We start from the raw sequence: 20,954 nt of genomic DNA, 5'->3' as shown, positions 1-20,954 counted from the left end.
TATGCAAACTTTACCTCTAAAAAAAAACCTGAAAAGAGCTATAAACAAAAATAATAAAATTAAAAATGAAATGGCATCTCAATAAAGAAGAAAAAAGAAAGAGGTAATGGACAAAGGAGTGAAGTGAGAGAGAGTTTAAGCACATTCTCATAACCTTTCAAGGCTGATGTGGTCTCTTATGGGTGACTTTGGGCTCCACTAGCCTGACCAGGTTCATAGGAAGCTTGGATTCCTAAGGCTTTCCTTGAGGCTCCAGAAGGGCACATACCTCTGTTTTTCATCTCTGTATCCACAGCACCCCACGCAGTCAGCCGTCAACAGCTTGGAACTGGATTTAAGTCCTAGATCTGTCAGTAACTAGCAGTAGGACTTGCCAACAGGCTTTACCTCTGAGTCTCCATTTCTTTGGCTCCCAAAATGGAGACACCAGCCTATCCTGCTTGTTTGATGAAGTCATGAGGGTCAAACAATAGTACATGTTAAAACATCTTTAAGGATAAGATGATGCTTACGTTTGTTATATTTTAGTTAAACAAGAACATGAACCAGAAGCTTCAACCAGTGAAAGAGGCAGGAAACAAAGTGATACAAGAATAGCTAGATTAGCCTCAAATGTTTAAAATGACCTAGGGTTGAATTGTTAAGATTAAAGACTCAGTACTAAAAATTGAGGTTTAAAGAAAAAAGTCTCAAGAGTAAACTGTACTGGAATGAAGCTCACAACTTTTCACTGCTTAAGAATTCAAGACATTGCTTCCAAATTGGATACACTAAAGATTCAGTGCTGGACCAGCAAAGTTCTATTTATGGCAGCATAAAGTTTACAGACAACTACACAGAGAAATAACATGAACTTGGTCTAAGCCATTTCTGAGGGAGAAAGATAGCAAGCAGGACAAAGATCTCATGAGGAGTCAGGAAGCTTGGATTCCAGTATGGGCGCAGCTTCTCTATTTGTCCTGAGGGAAGTCACCCAGCCTCTCTAGACCTCTGTTTCATCATCTATGGGATGAAAAGGGTGACAACAGGTAATCTATGACTTGAAAATTTGAGTATAGCAAAAGGCTATTTTGTACTCCACTATTCTGTGGCGTAACCTCATACCTCTATCCCTTTGTTCATGCTACTTGCTGTGTCTAAAGTTCTTTTCCCCATTCTCTAATTCAACCTTCAAAGCCTACTCAAAAGCTACTTCTAACATGAAGTTAGTGTACACAACACTCATGGCTCCCTTCCATTAGGCTTCCATAACACCCATCAAACCTTAACTACAGTTATTTTTAGGCCCAGTAGATTGTGATGCCAAATCTAGTGTTCTTCCCTTCCCCCGAAAGGCAGAAAACATGTTCTATTGAGCTTAGAAGAATGATGGGCACATGCTAGGTGCTCCACAAAATATATGATTGAATACATGAATGCTTAGAAGACTCATTTCATGCTAAGGGTAACCTCAAGTGGTAGTTTGATAAAGCCACCATCTGCACATTTAAGAAAGGCCTACCTGGTCTGCACAGGTCTCCATGTTGCTCTTTTTCACTGGCGTAGACCTCCATGCACCAAGCGTGGTAAGCAAATGAGAAGAGATCTTCTATTTTAGCAGGTGGCCGAATTGCATTGTTCAGTCTCTTAAGCCACTCTTGACACTGCTCAAAGGTTGAGAACTGACACCTTTGTAAAGCCAAACAAGTGTGTAATCAGAAGACAGCTGACAATGAAACCTAAGACAGCTCACCATTTCAAGAGCGCTACTCAGGGTAAAGTGACAACTACAGTCAAAAAGCATTAAAGGTTGGGGCCGGCCCAGTGGTGTAGCAGTTAAGTTCGTGTGTTCTGCTTCAGCAGCCTAGGGTTCGCCAGTTCAGATCCCAGGCAGGGACCTACACGATGATTATCAAGCTATGCTGTGGCAGGTGTCCCACATATAGAGGAAGATGGGCACAGATGTTAGCTCAACACTAATCTTCCTCAAAAAAACAAACATTAAAGGTGGTCATTCACATGTTTATCATTTATATTAAAACAGATCTGATAAATTTTGGTCAATGGTGCAAAATGTCAAAAAGAATAAAGCTAAACGTGGAAAATTTATTTTTCTGACTAATGAAATTTCTTCTCAGATTAATGACAATTATTACAGCAAAATGGCAGTCATTCTCTTCCATGAATGGGGTTTCATTCTACTTCTTCCATCAAAGCTTTATGGTTGTCAAGAAATATGTTTAGAGAAGTTCTTTTCATTCTAACATATTAGGCAGAGCTCAAAAATAAATTACAGCACTACTTTTCACCAGTTAAGGAATAATTTCAAAATCTATTTAGCAATTAGAACAAATCAGCAACTTTATATCCAAAATAAGATATATTACATCAACACTTTCAGCTGTGACCATGTAGAGAACAAAACAATTCTATTACCAATCGCAATTTCCAGTATAAACTAGGACGTTAAAATAGTGCAAAAGATACTTTACCTTTTCAAATGCAGATAGTGTTTAAAATTGAGTAATTAATAAGAAAGTTTTTTAAACTGTGAATTGTAGCCAGTATCTATCAAAAGCAAGTCAAATCTCAGTGGCTAAAAAGCAATTTAAATATTTATCTTAAAACCAAGGAGGTCACTTAACCCTCTCCTCATCTCAATCATCGTGGCTCATCAATATGCCAACAACACAATGTTTACTGGCACTCCAGAATAGTTAAAGAGATATAGTAAAAACTTAGGGAATTTAAAACTTACAAGTTACTAAATTTAAAAACGCATTTCAGGCATAATTTTGCAACCAATATAGCAAAGAGTAGATGAAATAAAAACCATTCATGGATGCTAAATCTATGGAGAAATTTGATGAGAAGCAGGACATTTTCATTGTCTCAAAGTGCCTCCCATAGACTTTATTAGTTACAAGGGAGCAAACACAGAAATTATTCAGAAAGCAGGTGACAGCTTGACAAGAGTGACCAAAATTAACATCATCGATAAGAGACAGATGGACACTGTTTGCCTCCAGACATAATACAATACCCTGAAAAGGACACAACCTCATAAATACCGTATTCCAGCTGAGATTGCACAACCTCAATTTAATCATGAGGAAACACTAGACAGACACAAAATGAGAAACATTCTATTAAAATAAAAGATTGTATTTTTCAAAATGTGAATGTCATAAAAGACAAAGAAAGACGGTGAAAAACATTTCAGATTAAAGAAGGTTATAGAATCAAGGCAACTAAATATAGTGTCTGACCTTGACTGGATCCTGTTCTGAACAAGGTAGGGGTAGGGGAATGCTATAAAGGGCATTATTAGGTCAACGGACAAAATTAGAACACAGATAGTAGATTTGGATGAAAGCATTAGGAGTGTAAAATTGTGAAGGTGATAATGATACTGTGGTTATGTAAAAAAAAATCCCTATTCTTAGGAAAGCACACTAAAGTATCTCAGGATGAAGACCCATGATTATGTAACTTACTTTCAAATAATTCAGAAAAAGAGTCTCTCTCTCTCGCACCCGCGCACACACCTATATACACATACATACACACACACACACAAAAGGCACCTGCAAACAACAAAACAAATAAGGTAAAATGTTAACAATACTGGTGTTCTTTGTACTATTTTTATTTTTACACCTTTTTGTGAATTTGAAATTATTTCTGAATTTAAAAACATCCTTTAAGGGGCCAGCCCCGTGGCCGAGTGGCCAAGTTCGCATGCTCCACTTCGGCGGCCCGGGGTTTTGCCAGTACAGATCCTGGGCGTGGACATGGCACCGCTCATCAACCATGCTGAGGCGGTATCCCACATGCCACAACTAGAAGGACCCACAACTAAAAATACACAACTGTGTACCGGGGGGCTTTGGGAGAAAAAGGAAAAATAAAATCTTTAAATAAATAAACAAATAAAAGTAAAAACATCCTTTAAATAGCAAAGTAGCCTAAAGATAAAATATTTCAAGCACTAACTACTCAGAAATTATTGCACCTTCTTACAAGGCTGACCCTCAAAAGCTGTTTTTATGTTACCAAATCACGAATCTATTTTTTAAAAAATATTTTCCACACTAATGAGCAGCATAAACACGCCACATACCTGATAACTTTGCAGTCTTTACATGTCAAATGAAGCTGAAATATATCTCGGCATTCAACACTTTCTATAAGCTGTAATGGAACCTGCAATTAAAAAGATGGAGTCCCCTTAGTCAAAAAGGCATTGACCCTGCAGTTCGTCAAGCGTCCAAGAAGAGTGATTAGAAAGCTCTACAGGGGAAAGAAGCAAACAGAACTGTAAATTCATCCAGATTAATAGTATTCAAGTGATTACTATTGAGTGAATTAGGGTTCCCTTTCTCTATCTTTAAATCAATGGCCTCAAGTCGTGTCATAGCATGAAGACAACAAGGAGGAGGCACCACCTCTGAAAGAACAGGGAAATATGTCATCTCTCAGACATCAAATTCACAAGCTTATCTCTCAAAGTACTACTTTACAGACACTACAGCTAGCTGTGATTTGCAATGACACAAAAGCTGAAGGGAAACAGAATGGTAATTCTGTCCTGTTTACAGAAAAGAACTGCAGATCAAGGTCCTAGTGGGACTATACTTGTTGTTTGCCCCAAATGACAAAGTGGGCTTGCAGCTTTGTGTCAGCAAAGGAGTATCCTGAAAAAGACTGGAGTTCTAAACTGCCTGCAGGTTGCAAGGAAAAGATGATGGGACAGACTCTCTGCTCAATAAAACAGACCTACAGGTATCAAGGAGGAGGGAGCAGGCCACACAGTGGTCAAAGGTCCTAAAACTAGCTAGGTCTAATTTGCTTCAAAAGACCAGTTGAGGGGCCCTGTCTGCCAAGTGGGACCTGAGACATGAGCAAGCTGGAATAGTTCCCTCCCTGCCAATCTGGTCAGCAGACTCTACTGAACACAGAAGTAAGTACAATAGTGGAGAGGGATCAGAGAAGGCAGATAGGAGGGAAAGCATGTGAACAGGGTGACAAATCCTCAAGCGCACATGAGAATCCTCCCCCTAGCCCTCAACTCATCCTGACTCAACCCCTGGCTTCAAAAACAATTTCCAAAACTTGTGAAGAGAGCCTGATAAGATAAATGGATATTCTCACTCTTTGGAAAAGGGGTAGACCACTGTCTCTTATACTGTATCATGCCCAGCCAAAATGTGGCTCTGGGAGTTGCAAGTTAGCATTCCAACAATCTGTGTTTAGCATGAGAAGGAGGAGGCAGTCTCCTACAACACAGACAGAAACGAGAGTGCTGCCTGCACAGGGTGGCCCTTGTGTTAGCTGAGCCAGTTTCAGAAACAGACTTCCTGCAAACCCTGCCACACCATGCAGTTGCCAGAGTAAGCAGAAAACTCTCAGAACAAGGATGTGGGGATCAAAAAGAAGCCCAGTGCTGGATGTCTGGGACAAAGAAACAGAAACTAGGGCAGAGATTAAAAAAGAGAAGAAAGCAAAATAATATTACTCAGATAATGGCTTGAAGTTTCTACCTCAGGACTAGAGCCTTCTTGCTTAGTTCTAAGTCTATAATCTACAAAATTCCTTTACACTTGTAGTAGGACTAGGAACAAGAGAAAGACTAAGAAATCTTGCCTGTGTTCTGAGAAAAAAGGAGCTTTGGCCCTCTGTTTTTGTTTAAGTCCTTAACCCCAAGGTGCTGTGAGAAACTGCAGCTGATGCGGCTAAAAATTCTTTCAAGACCTGTACATCTAAGAAGGAAAAAAAAAACAACAACAATATATCAGTAGGGATAAATTGTAAAGGAGAAACAGGAGATTAAGAAGACAGAGATTAGAAGATGACACTGATTTTTTCTCAGGCCAGTCCTTTGGGTGTCCAGAAACAGACTCTCATATTGTTTTTTCTTTTCTTATGTACCCTCCTCTCCCTTCTCCCTCCCCCTATCCCCCCCTCAAAAAAGTGACTGCCAGACTGGCAATTAAGAGGCTTGAGTTCTAATCTCAATTTTCTAAAATTTTACCAACAAAACTTTTGCCTGCTTCCTGACTTCCTCGGACAAGCTTCCAACCTTCCCATATGCCATCAGCCTCTGCTTTCTGAACTCGGACCGTCACAACTTAGGAAGTTCCAGGCACAGGAAATGGGAAGAGCCTGAGGTGGAGCGAGAGCGAGCTTTGCAAATCCTCAGGGAGATGCTGCTCTCTCAGCAGTCACCTACATCCCAGGACCCTTCTGATCACCTCCCTTATAGCTGGAAAACTTGAAAACCAACTACAGCCATGTGTTGCTTAATGACAAGGACATGTTCTGAGAAATATGTCATTAAGCAATTTCATCGTTGTGTGAACATCACACTGTGTACTTACACAAACTTGGATGGTATAGCCTACTACACACCTAGGCTATATGGTACTAATCTTACGGGACCACTGCATATGTGCGGTCCATCACTGACCAAAACACCCATATGCATTGCATGACTCTAATGATATTAGCAGCTGCTGGAGGGAGTGGACCAGCCTGTGCTACTTTGCTGCAAAGAACAGATAAGTTTTACAACCCCACTAATGGACCAGAGCCCTAGGGCCTGTGCCCAGACTTCCAGAATAAGAATAATGAAATACCTCAGAGCATGCAAAATATTTGCTACCTAACGCATTTGAGATACAAATTTTCATGTATTTTAACACTGCAAATTTAAGGAAGAAGAATAAAAATACTCATTGCTAATACGTAGATACTAGCAAGTCACTAGAAACAACCATGTGTTCTCAGGTCATAGATATGGAAAATAGCAGATTTTAATACTCATGCAGATAGTTACATGCAGGGAAGTTTAATATGCAGCAAGAACATGGACATATGAAAGAGAAATACTTTTTTATATCGTTGATTTTTATATCAAATGAATCTCTCTTTTTTCTTCTCCTTTCTACTCCAATGTTCCCCTTCAATGTTCCCTCCACAGATTGTCTCCTCTTCTAAAAAGGCAGAGCTCAGAACTGGTCCTCTTTTCCTCTTCATACATCCTACTAAAACATACTAAGTTTCTTTACTTTCTTTTAAGGTCCACTCATTGCTTTGGGTTTCTCAACTTTTCTTATATATAAGGAGGATCTCTTGCCATTTCTGTAACTAGACATACCCAATGTTCAATCTCATAAGCAAAGAATTATAGATTCAAGAGTCAGACCATTTTATAGCCTAGGAAGGTTAAGCCACTACATTATAAGCTAGTGGCAAGGTCAGGACCAGAATCCATGTCTGTCCAGTAGTCCAGGCTCCTTCTATTACGTATGGTGTGCCTTTTTTTCTTCCTCTAAGATTCCCCTTCCCTTTTGTATGAGCTCTACTCTAGTTTTTCTTTCACAACTAAGTAGCCTCTCCACCACGGACCTTTAAGAGGAAAACAGAATTTAAACCAAGATTACTTAGAGGCAATTCTATCCATGGAAGAGTAGTAAGAAATCCAAAGTCACATTTAAATCCTCTCTAGCCCACTGATTCAATGTTTTGTAGCAACACATTTTCTTTTCGCTCCTTTCTCCTCTAACTTCTACCTGCCAAGTAATTCTGTCTCCCTTTACAGTGTTTTTCCTCTTACAAATTCCACCAAACTCATGCTCAAAACAATGCATCAAACACATTCGGTGCTGTTAATCAATTCCTCAAAAGGCCAAAAGTTACATCACGGACATCAAAACTCATAAGAGCGTCAATCCAAAAAAGCAGAGGAGCAGCAGTTAAAACATTTAATAAACATGCACAGGTATTAAAAGTCCACAGCACTGTGTCATTCCAGAGGGAATTTTATGTAATCAAACCCTACTATATTTACTTTAAGCATATGTGTGTGCATGTGCGCATGCACGCGCATGCAGATGTGCATGATTTTTAAGCACCATAATTTAAAAGTGGGATAGTTTCTACCTTTTAAAAACAAATGCCCTTTTTATAGAACGAATGGGAAGTACTAATCTTGTATATACATTTGAAGTAAAAATGGGAGTAACAGAGTGAAAATAAAGCAAGTAATGAGTCTAAACCTAAAATCTATAATAAACTGTGGAATATCTGGGCACTACATCTTATCTTTTTTTTTTTTTTTTTTTGAGGAAGATTAGCCCTGAGCTAACTGCTGCCAATCCTCCTCTTTCTGCTGAGGAAGACTGGCCCTGAGCTAACATCCATGCCCATCTTCCTCTACTTTATATGTGGGACGCCTACCACAAGCATGGCTTGCCAAGCGGTGCCATGTCTGCACCCAGGATCTGAACCGGCAAACCCCGGGCTGCCGAAGCAGAACACGTGCACTTAACCGCTGCACCACCAGGCCAGCCCCTAAATCTTATCATTTAAAAACCAGTCAGAAGAAGAAGACTGCCACACTTTAAAGACCCAAACTCTTTACTGCTCTCCTTTGATATTTACAAGCTACTCTTCCAGCATGGGTTTCAGATGCCTCTACTGGTCATTCAGTGTTAACAACAGCCTGCTTCTGATGCTTGGGGAATAAAGATTTTTGCTGTACTATAGTTAGATGATGGAAAAAATGTGAAAAAATGCTGAGGAAGGTGTTTCCAGCAGCTACACTTCCACCTTTTTTCTAAGAAGCACTAATAGACCAGCATGGAAATGAAAGTCTTAATGTCTTTTTAAATACCAATGTTGATTTTACAAATTATTTCTGGCTGAAATTCAGTTTACATTTTTTGAAGGTCACAATTCCATCTACTTATGTATAAACTGTGGGCTTTATCCTCACCCCACAAATTGTTCTCATTATAGGGTACCACTAGAACTTTGTCTAGTGACAGGGAAGGGACTCATGCAGAGAGGACACACTTTGCTGATTTGCAAGGTGAGCATCTGACATTCAAAACCGATTTGTTCCAAGCACAGGTGCAACAACTGCCTAGGATTCTCATGCTACTTACTGGGATCTCAGAAGCAGTAGATTGAGAGGCGGTCTATTGAATTACACAACAAAAACTGTTTTAAATCTTCATGAATTCACCTTGAACACTTACTCGTTCATAAATTAGCTGAGCATCAACAACATTTATCTGTACATATGTAAAAATGTGGTTTGGGAAAAGCACAGAATGGGAGCTATTCATTCCTTAAATACTACAAATGAGCTCTACTCCAGAGGTTTTTTACCCTAGGAATTGGAAACCCGATATCCTGTTACTGTGTGTAGATTAAAGTAACGGTGTTTATGGTATCTAAATCTACAGACATGTTTTACTCAATGTGCTGTGAAATTAAAAGAGGACATATGATATCAGGTAGCTATTTAAAACTTGACAGAAAATCATTTTCTAAGGTGCTAAATGTGTTCATTTAAAAGCATACAAAACAATGCAAACTGGGACACACCACAATATATACTGGCATATTTGGGCTTTGATGGTTGAAATGTGTTTGATCTAGATATAATAACCTTTAAAGGCAGGAGGGGTCTCTCGATCTCACATATTTTATTGAAATATTTATTTGCTGAGAGAGAAAAGGAGGGAGGGAGAGAGGGAAGGGCAACACCACCAACTCTCTGGTCTCCATCCAGGGTCCAGTGCAGGAACCATTGTCCCCTGGAGTAACCACCGGCTTTAGGAACTTAGCACTAACTGTGATGTGATTAATTTATTTGTATGGAGCAGTCCTAGTCTCTCTCAACCTCAAATGTTTAAAGTCACCGCAAACACTTTCGCACAATCATTTTTGTGTGTAAAGCCATTATCTTGGGCTTTTTAAGTGACATGCAGGCTCTAAGCCTTAGAGGGTTATAATGCTAACTGAGAAAACACTTTTAGGTAAGTAACTGGGTCAAAAGTAAGAAGGGTAGTAAGTTTTCTTAAGCATTGTACATCAGTCACAATGAGGGACCAACAATTCCGGTAAACAACCTATTCATATAGCTACTGTTAAAGACAATGATGACACAGACCTTTTCACACAGAAATATGTCGTTTTAAAGTGAGCTTTAAACCCAAAAGGAGTTTAAAATGGTCTAATACCCATTTCAAACCCATATTAACTTCAATTCACTTATTTATTGAATACCATAGCACCAGGAGACATGCTGGATTCTGAAGAAATAAAAATGAGTAACCAGAAAAATTACAATATACAGTAGTCTCCCCTTATTTGCAGGGGATACATTCCAAGACCCTCAGTGGATGCCCGAAACCACGAATAATACTGAACCCTTTGTTTTTTCCTATACATACATATTTGAGGTACAACAGCAAAACTAGTGCAAATTTTTTTCCTTCTTCACAATTCCACAGGTAGAAGATTAGTGTTACTACTATAGATCTTAGCAATCTTAGCATACGATTTTTTTTCTTTCCTTATTAAGTCGAGAACTTTTACCTTTTCACTTAAAGGAAGCACTTTATGGCTTCTCTTTGGCATATCCAAATTGCCAGCATCACTACTCGTGAACTTTGGGGCCATTATTAAGTAAAATACGGGTTACTTGCACACAAGTACTGTGGTATCACGACAGTCGATCTGGTAACAGAGATGGCTACTAAGTGATTAACGGGCGAATAGCGTATACAGCATGGATACGCTGGACAAAGGGATGATTCATGTCACAGAGAGGAATCGTGCAAGATTTCATCACGCTAGTTAGAACAGTGTGCAATTTAAAACTTATGAATTGTTTATTTCGGTAACTTCCCATTTAATATTTTCAGACTGAGCTTGACCGCAGGTAACTAAAACCACAAGAAAGCAAAACCACGAATACAGGAGGACTACTATAAGTGGCAAATGTTGCAAAGGTGTGTTCAAGATATAGAAGAAGCCAGAGGAGAGTGTAATAAACTGTCAGGGAGGGAAGTGGGACTGAGAAAGGTTTCATGAAAAAAGTTATCACCTGAACTGGGTTTTGACAGATGAAGAGAAGTTCCCTGAGTAAAACAGAAGAGAGATAACTCAGAGGTGTAAGGTATGGCTGAATAGTCCAAGGAAGGTGGTTTTACTAATAGAAACGGGAGAAGGAGGAAAAGAGAGAAACAGACAGAAAAGCTGGTAGGGACCAAGGATCACACCCCTTATCCTGCCATCATGCCAAGTAATTTCATCTTAGAAGTAGTCAAGAAACACTGAAGGGCCTTAGGCTGGTGAATGACATGATCAAATCCATGCTCGCTCTCCAACAGAGCTTATTCCCTAAAATAAACCTAAAAATAGTCTCTGAAATACTTGGCCATAAACCAATAAACTGAGAAACACGGGATTGTATGGAAAAATGCAATAACATGAAACATGTAATTTAATTACAATTTCATTGATTCCAGCTATTTAAACACAAAATTAAATTGGGCCATTCTACTAATTATTATTGTCATTACTTCCACAGTGGCCAGTGGGGAATTTCTGGTTGCTGGGACTTTATAGGCGTTTCTATCCTGTCCACTCCTACCACAACCACCCAACTCAAAATGGACCCTTCTGAACACGGTGCAATGGTATGAAAGTATGGCATGCCTCTTTCCTTGATGAATCTGATATGTATTTTTAGCCAATGGACAGAAAACTGACATAATAGCTATGATCACAGTCCAAATCTAGAGGTCAGAAGGAATTCAGGTCACAATGGCTCTTGCACATAAATGCTTAACTACAAAGAATAATAATAAACACCACATAAATAATAAATGCCACCTACAAAGAAAATGGCAGCGATTTGAGTCCTTTGACAAAGGAAAGAATGTAACGAAGGAGCCGGGTAACTTTTGGACCACGAAATAAAATGAACTTAAGTGACAGATTTCAAAGAATCCCAAAATGAACCCCAAAACACACAATCTGAATGAAAGTGTAGTCCTTAGCTTTCATAAGACGTCATAATACACTTCTCTGTGCTAGAACCAAAATGCAGAAAGTCACAATACTGGTAAATGAAGAAGGAAGAAGGCATTCATTTGGTGGAAGTACATGAACTTTTGCGCCTTTGTGGTGAAAGGCACATTAACTGAAAACTATTAACGATGGCAGGGCACTGGAAGAACCAGTTCACTGAGAGTACTCTTATAACTGAAAAGGGTAAATGCACTCTTGAGAATTGAGAGCCTTCCCTTTTTTCAGTAATATATAGTCCATTATGCAAATAAACACTGTACTTAACATCTATACTTTACCACTAAGGAGCCATTAGAGAAACTTGATCCCATAGTGAGTCTGCATCGAGCTCAAGTACATCTCATCATTTGACATTAAGGTCCAGGAAATTATCTCAACTGAGGAAGTTGGTAACTACTTACTAAAGATTGAAGAATAAAGCCTATACAGCCTTTGCACCCGTATAAAACTTAAGGATACAGCATTATCTAGTGCAAACCATTCAGTGTTACTAAACAATGGACACCTCAGCTGACAACTACACGTATCATTTTAAATCAAGCATAAGAGTTGCTTGCTAACCTAGTGTCCCGAGTGCTAAATTAAGTGAGAGAAAAGCAGAGTACGTGATGTTTTCATACCCAATCCTGTATAACACTCCTTTCTTTGAGAACAAGTCTTCTGACTTCCCTTCTCCATCTACTTTAGTGGACGAATAGTTGGTAATCACTTACATTAACAAGTGACTCCTTGAACTTGATGTGAAGTCTGTAATTAGAAAGGGCAATGATGGCATCCTCAGCACGGCCCACATACTCTGTGCTTTCTCCGTGAAGTTCAAGGAAAGGAACCTTCAAAATGGAAGAAGAAACTCTTCAGAGTTCTGAAGCAGCCAAGTCTTCAAACACGGGTCAGGTGAATGGATGAAAAATCCTCTGTCACTCAAACTTAAAACACAGTATACATAAATGGGTAAGGAATCTGAAGAGTATGGGTTTATATCCACGATTCAAATATACCTAGTTATTCAAATTCTAGACTTCTGAAGGAATGACACAGAGATCATCATCTCAAACAGTGATTTCTCAGGAAATAAGTCCTTCTGAAGGAAAGATGTCTTCCAGCTTGCATTTCTACTATGTTTATGGTTTAGGAAAATATATATATATTATACAGCGTATTATTTCAATCCATTAGCTCTGCTACATTGTTACTATGATGCCAAATACTTAGTTTACAATCAAAAGCGGCATGTAATTACCTGAAGATTCTCATCCTCCCGGATCAGCTGCTTCCTGGGAAAAATTTGATTGGCCTGGATGCACTCAAGACTGTGCCGAGTCTCCTCATCCTGAAAGAACCCAAAACCTTTAAATAATTTCAAAGCTCCTATTCATCCATATTTGTTTTTTTTGCCATGTCTAGTAGTGTAATCACAATGAGAGTCCAGCAAATCAAGGTGAATAGGCAGAAATCTCAAGGAAAAACTATTCGTCCCCAAAAGTGTCCTATCCAATATTTTAGGTGCCTCTAGTCAGAGAACACACTGATGCAAAAAAAAAAAAATATATATATATATGTTAAAGAGGTTAAGAACATTTCTATTAAGTGCTAATAAGTTATTAGTACATTACTTGTAAGAGAAACCAAGATACAGGTTTTTTTCTCTTTAAGTTACAATCTTAAATTCTTATTTTTGGGGGCCGGCCCAGTGGCTGAGTCGTTAAGTTTGTGTGCTCCACTTCGGTGGCCTGGGGTTTTGCTGGTTTGGATCCCGGGCAGAGACATGGCACTGCTCATCAGGCCATGCTGAGGCAGAGTCCCACATAGCAGAACCAGAAGGACCTACAGCTAAAATATACAACTATGTACTGGGGGTCTTTGGGGAGAAGAAAAACAAAAGAGAGATTGGCAACAGTTGTTAGCTCAGGTGACAATCTTTAAAAAGAAAAAAATTCTTATTTTTCAAAGATACATTCTGAATTAAGAATGAAATTATGTCATGTTTGAAATTTGCTTCAAAATAATTGGAGGGGGAAGGGGAGAGAGGAAGTGAGCGGATCATAAATGAAACAGGATTTTCCATGAGGGATAACCGATGAAACTGGGTAAGTGGGGGTTCACTATACCATTGTGTCTACTTTGGTTATACATGAAACTTCATTAATAGAAAGGTTTTTTTTTAAAATGTAAGCTTAAGAACTGAATTTCTCAAAGGGAAAATGTGTGTGAACCACTATCCCTAGTTTAATCTGCCTTATATTACTAAATAGATTTATTCCTGTTCAGGCAATTTCAAAAAGAGAAGCGATAAATTCTAATCTACATAGGACTTGAACTAATTATCACTTGTATAAAAAAGTAGTCTTTTACATTATGAATTTTTATAGTATAGGAATATAGGAGAGAAAAGCAATGTATTGGAAAGTCTAACTGTAAGTTATGATGGAATCTGTTTACACATCAAATTTTCTAAGAGCAAAAGCCATATCGTTCAACTGACAGCACTAAGAATTCTAACAACTAGTTAGTGGACATTTCTGCGTATGCTACTTAGTGTAATTCCAACTATTCTTGAAATCTCCTCAAAGAGAGAAAAAAAAATCCTAGCTGTAAATAACACTTAAGGTTTTGCCCAAGAGCAATCTTAAATCATAAAACCATAATACCCCACTAATGCGGTTCCTAAAGTGAGGTCCGCAGATTCTGAGACCCTTTCAGGGGCTCTGTGAGATCAAAACAACCTTCACCAATAATGCTAAGACATTATTTGCCTTTTGTCACTGTACTGACAGTGAATAAAATTGTGAACTGGTGGGTAAAACTGCTGGCACTTTAGTACAAGCAAGGTGGTGGCACCAATTTCACTTAGATTTTCCTTGATTAATCAAGGAGAAAAAACGAAAAATTTTATTAAATCTTGACCCTTAAGTAAAAGCCTTTTTGATATAGGAAATACACATGAAACACTTCCACTGCATACTCAAGTATTATAGTTGTCTCAAGGTAAAGCATTTGTGCAACTGTTTCAGTTACAAGCTGAATTAGGCACTTTTTTCATTAAGTACCATTTTTAATTGAAAGAAGAACTGACAGACAAACTATGGTAATTCAGACTTAAACATGTGGCAGACCTTTTCTCCAAAGGACATTATTAGCTGCCAGTGATAAAGTTATGCAAAAACTTGTATTTTGGAACACCTGTCTTCTGCCACCATGAATTTCACAGCTTCTCAATACTTAAGACTCTTCTGATGAGATCAGTGGTGATAGTACCATATGTGACTTTAAAAAGAAATTATATAGGGAAAAATGTCTACATTTGGAAGATCTGAATTACTTAATGAACCATTATTTTCAAAATGACTAATGCACGATGTTATAAAATCATGCATGGATAAAAGATCCATTTAAAGTGCAAGACAGGGGCCAGCCCAGTGGCATAGTGGTTAAGTTCGCACCCTCTGCTTCAGCGGCCCAGGATTCACAGGTTCAGATTCCGGGTGCAGACCTAGCACCACACTCATCAAGCCAGGCTGTGGCAGCATCCCATATACAAAGTGGAGAAGACTGGCATGGGTGTTGGCTCAGGGACCATCTTCCTCACCAAATAAGTTAAGTAAGTAATTTAATTAAAAGTAAAGTGCAAGGCAGACCAATGGTTTTAATGTAACAGAATAGAAAAAGCTTATGGATAAGGTTTCAGATTCCACATTGCAAGTAACCTTTAAAGAATTATTACTTGTTTTGGTGTAGTATAACAGAAGAATATAATTATCTGGAAAAACTATTAAAATATTCTTCCTTTTCTAATTACTTGTCTACGTGAGACTGGATTTACTTCATATTTTTCAAACAACGTACTATAACAAATTGCAGAAGTAGATATGAGAATACAGCTATCATCTATTAAGCCAAACATTAGAGATTTGTAGAAACGTAAAACAATGCCATTCTACATACTAATTATTTTTGAATGAGGAAAAAGTTGCTTTTCATCAAAAATGTTATTTATGTTAACATTTAATTGCCTTGTTATTTTTAAATGAGTTTATGAAAAATTTTAAAGATTTCTTAGCTTTAATTTCTAATAGTGTAAATATAGATATACCCCACATAAACAAAAACTCTTTGGGGTCCTCAACAAGTTAAGAATATTAAAAAGAGGTCCTCAGACCAAAAGTTTGAAAACTGGTGCTCTACTATACTCCAATACTAAATACTGATTGAAGCTGTTTCATTTGAAGTCAGGCTTTCTCTAAAACCATTCTCCTACTGCTAATCTATGACAGGAAAAGTCACACAGAGACTTGAGGAACAATCACTCACCCTTCTACCTACCACCCATAAAAACCAGCAGCTGTGTTACTAGCTGATAGGGTCCATTCCATCCCCTCTAAGGGGCCATTTTATCTTGACACACAAGCTTTCTCAGGGCCTTTCCCAAAGTTTGATATTTAAAATTGTGGTCTGATATTTTAAAATGTAGAAAGAAATTAGTGGCTTCAAATTCTAAAAATGACAACTTTATAAATGGTTCATGAAATGCTACTAAAAATTATAAAACTTCAGTCATTAATTAGAGATTTTTGTTATATTTGAAAACAAATCATATATTAATAGTGTCACTTCTCCAGGACTGCTAGGTATTCACCATGACTGTCAAGAAATTATGGCTGATAGTCAAATAACTTTTTTCAAAAGCAAAAGTAGTATAAAAATCTATTGTTTGTTATAGCAAAAAAGAAAAAGTTCAATGAAATTGGTGTATTTTAGTAAGGTTGATATGATGTGACTGGGAACCTCCAAAAATATAATTACTTAGGGTGTACAAAGGTTTGTAAAATGGCTCCACTCCTATAAACACCAAAATAACTTCTTAGAGGGAGTTTTGTGTCAATCTATTCCATTTTATCTCTTTTCATTCATTTCCTCTGAGGTCAAAGATTGGGTGAAGGAATAATAAGAGAGTCATATTTCAAAGGAACTCATTTTTCTATAAGTGTTAGCTTTTTTCCTCTATAATCAATTCTATTTCCATTCTTGAGAGGTAGCTCGTGACTTAAAGAAAACTGAGTATTATTCTGATCTATATTAAATGTCTCTGTATGTTTACTTTAATAACGTGAAAGCAAATGATACCTGTTTGCACAAACACATTGTATTTTAACTTCCAGGTTTTTTGCTGCCAATTTTAGATAATCAGATCTCATATTTCAATAAAAATTCTGGTGTTACAAAAAAGAAAACTATTTACACTTAGAAAGAACTAAAGAGAAAAAAATATGAGAAATCTTGAATTTAGGAAGATTTTTCTCATAAGCCCACAGGGTATAGGTAGGAAATGCCATGAAATATGGGGAAAAGCTTTTAAAAATTATTACAGGAAAGAGCACTATAAGCATGTCTTTTCAGCATCACATTAACTTTTTAGCTGACATAAATATATAAAGCCTCAACTTTATCCTCTTCAAGATCATTTTACAGAGGTACCCATTATTTAAGGGGTTCTCTGACCTAGATTTTTACTGACCTTTAAATAGCACACAATTGAAATACGTAGCAGAAAAAAAACCTAGAGAAGCCATTTACCAATTCATTCGTGCTGGTATACTCACTTGGGTGCTAATCCAGCCAATGCACACAACCAAAGTAGCTAATGAAAACTGAAAATGGAATCAATGATTTTCAACATAAGAGAACTGAGGCCAGCTAGACAAGAGCATGAAGTAATAATTTTTCATAGTCAAATAAAATAAATACTCTTTTTAAAAGACTGTCTCAGTTCACATTACCTCTAAGACTTCAGAATTGATTTTTCCCCCTTGTACATAAAAATGCATCTTAATCCCCAAGGACTTAATTAACATTAGGACAAACTACTCATTGACTTTCTAGAAGAATGATGATTCAAAAAACATTACCTGGCTAAACAGAAGTTGAATTAACTGCCTAATTTATTACGGTTTCTGAGTTTCACAGGTAAAAAAGGAGCCCAAACTTGACACGGTTGACAGAGTAAGGAGTTGGAAGGAGATAAAAGGGAAAGAAGAAACAAACTGGCATGTGTTGGCCTGATAAGAGGCTTGGAAACAAATTCCTCCTAGGCTATAAGCAGTAATTTATTGGTATTAGAGAGAATGTATTCCACATGGTCAATTTCCTGGTATTGCTGAGGAACACCACACATCAGGGAATCTGGCACCTCTCAGTCTCCACCAGCTCCATAACGTCAGCTAGGGTCACCTACAAACTCTTGAAAAGGGATCAGTCACCAGAGTTCCAGGCTAGTTTCGGCTATTGGCTAGAGTACGCAGGTAAGAGAAAAAGCCCACATCTCAAAGGGGAAGTCAACATTAGAGATAAATATTTAAAGAACACAAGGAACAGAGATGGCTGACCAGTCAAAATGCCCATTAACTAAATTCATATAAAGAGAGTTTTTTTTAATCCTGGAACACTACCTACTACTAGGAGTGAAATGTGTGTAGGAACACTTGGCAAAATGTAAAAGCAAAAATACTTATCAGTCCCATTGCCAATTCTAGTCTAGTCTAGGGAACCCGGGTCACCAAAGCAGAGCACGCTGAACTTTAACCACTAGGCCATGAGGGCTGGCTCTCCAGTCACTATTCTTTTTTTCTTTTTTTTTTTTTTTTTTTTTTTAAGATTTTATTTTTCCTTTTTCTCCCCAAAGCCTCCCGGTACACAGATGTGTATATTTAGTTGTGGGTCCTTCTAGTTGTGGCATGTGGGATGCCACCTCAGCATGACTTGATAAGCAGTGCCATGTCGGCACCCAGGATTTGAACCGGCAAAACCCTGGGCCGCTGAAGCGGAGTGCCTGAACTTAACCATTTGGCCACAAGGCCAGCCCCTCTAGTCACTATTCTTAAGACTGGTATTGAAGGCCAACAAAAATACAATTTCCTTGGGTCAGCCCTGGTGGCCTAGTGATTAAGTTCGGTGCGCTCTGCTTCAGCAGCCCAGGTTCAGTTCCTGGACACAGACCTACACCACTCATCTGTCAGTGGCCATGCTGTAGCAGCAGCTCACATACAAAAAACAGGAAGACTGCCAGCTGATGTTAGCTCAGGGCAAATCTTGCTCAGGGAAAAAACAAAACAATCTCTTTTGGTATAATGCTTGGGATTTGTTCCAAAATAATCCAAAGAGGCGGGGGTGAAGGAGTCGGAAGAAACAAGTGTGGCTATGAATTGATTATTATTACAGCTGATTAACACAAATATGAGAGTTCATTATACTATTCTTTGCATACACTTGAAGTTTTCCATAATAAAACATGACATTATTTTCCTAATCCTCAATCTCCCAAAAAAGACAGACTTCAATCTCATTTAAGAACCTTTAGGAGTATATAAGAGAGGATGTTACTCAAATTAGTACAGAGGAGGGAGGGAGGGAGAAAGGAAGGAAGGAAGAAAAATCCAATGTTCTTTAATTTGCTATACGAAAAACAAGGATTAAGGATGTACACCCTAAATGCTAAAATCAGAATATATTAATTAATAATAATTAAATCAATGGCCCAACAACTTGCAAAATGTTATACATCTAGTAAAATGAACATTAGGAATCCAATGAATCAAATCAACATGGGAAAATGTTTAATTCACTTAGTGAAGCAAGCAAAATGGAAATTTAATTATGGTTTAAATCCATAGAAACATATACATAAAATATATAATAAAATATACATATGGACATGGACTAGTTAGAAAGGAATACAACCATGGGTTTTGGTGGTAGAATTGTAAATGAGTATTTGTAAAAACTTGTTATAATGCTGCTTTATGAGGGGGAAAAAAAGACACATGGCCATACTGCTCCCCAACTACTGCACAGAGAAGCATCTCCAGAGCACACCAGGAAGCCTGTCTGCAGGGTACCACGGAGACCCCAGCGGCACCAGGATGAGGACTACATTGTTGTTAGCTCTCTGCTATACAATGAAGGACAACGCCTCAGTACAGAACAGAGCTGCTCTCATAAGCCCATCATTTGCTATTCATTAGCACTGGCATACATACCATATAAATATTAGGCAAACACTTTTTCAACTTGTTAAAAACTCTGTGGAAAAACAACAAAATAAAATACAGTCTAGAGAAATAATATTAAAAGTTCATCAGTGTTTGGGTATAGAACACATCAGAAAGCTGTTAGGCCCACAAACTAAGAAAAAATTGGCCCAGCTTTTAGATGAAGGCAGTTACCCTTCTCCTTTTAATATGACATTTCTGCACAACTAGTTTTTCTGTTTTTAATTTTGAAAAGCATTTTCCACCCATGTCCCTAATGAAGCTTGAAATTAACATGGCCTTTTCAATTCCTTCTTTGTGCACCAGCATGAAACAGTTTGGATCTAGGAAACATCACAAGGTAGAAGCAGGACAATATTACAGAGGACTATTTTTTTTAAGCCTTGAAGCACTGTTTACACATTCTCAAGATTGATAGAAATGTGGTTGGCTCATTGCTCCATCTTCTCTGTCTGGACTAGGCCCTAAATGGCCTAGGAGTCACGGAAATGTTCATTATATGCTCTTTTTAGTCAAGGATGTAGACAGGGGTGTGTAGAGCTTCTTCACCTTCTTTGGGATAAAAATACTGCCTTAAAGAGACAGAACAGGAAAGATACGGAATTGCTTCTATCCAGAAAGGTAAATCCATAAAGAACATGTATATGACCATATCATAATTCTCCCACATACACCGAACAAACTAACAGAGCAAACACACAAAAAGTTTTTACTACATCTTGCTTCCTAGAAAAGGAATAAGAAATTTGGAGTCCAGGAACCATGGGTTTGAGTCTTGGCTCCAGTTACTATCTGACTGAAAGCAAGAGACAGAGTCTAACTTACAGGATTAAAGTTAATAGAAATGAAACTGCTCTAACACACTAGAATACTCTGTAATTATTACTACTAAGGAAACAATAAAAGAAAGGAGATAAGAACTGAGAGTTCTGGGAAAGGAAAAGTAAAATTATTTCTTACAAAAACAAAAATAGGTAACTATGGACTTCTTAGTGGTCACTTAATTGTCAAGACAGAGTCAATTCCAATTTTCTTGTTATT

General features: G+C 37.9%; 1 protein-coding gene across 16 annotated transcripts in view; it reads right to left on the bottom strand.

Annotated features, from left to right (window-relative positions):
* The window catches only part of MTMR3 (myotubularin related protein 3), a 142,500-nt gene that overhangs the window by 35,244 nt on the left and 86,302 nt on the right, over nucleotides 1-20,954 (bottom strand). For 10 of the 16 annotated variants that reach the window (XM_046639339.1, XM_046639336.1, XM_046639334.1 and 7 more), the window contains 5 exons: nucleotides 13,112-13,201; nucleotides 12,585-12,701; nucleotides 8,931-8,963; nucleotides 4,103-4,185; nucleotides 1,502-1,668 (listed from right to left, as the gene is read on the bottom strand). In XM_046639339.1, the coding sequence (XP_046495295.1) occupies nucleotides 1,502-1,668; nucleotides 4,103-4,185; nucleotides 8,931-8,963; nucleotides 12,585-12,701; nucleotides 13,112-13,201 (490 nt within the window). Of the gene's footprint in view, nucleotides 1-1,501; nucleotides 1,669-4,102; nucleotides 4,186-8,930; nucleotides 8,964-12,584; nucleotides 12,798-13,111; nucleotides 13,202-20,954 lie in introns of those variants that run through there. The other 6 variants (XM_046639341.1, XM_046639342.1, XM_046639345.1 and 3 more) reach the window with 3 other exon arrangements.

The sequence above is a fragment of the Equus quagga genome, chromosome 15 (genome assembly GCF_021613505.1).
Source record: "Equus quagga isolate Etosha38 chromosome 15, UCLA_HA_Equagga_1.0, whole genome shotgun sequence".
NCBI classification, from domain to species: domain Eukaryota; kingdom Metazoa; phylum Chordata; class Mammalia; order Perissodactyla; family Equidae; genus Equus; species Equus quagga.
The sequence above is the reverse complement of the archived record's forward strand: the minus strand, read 5'-3'. Positions and strand labels throughout refer to the sequence as shown.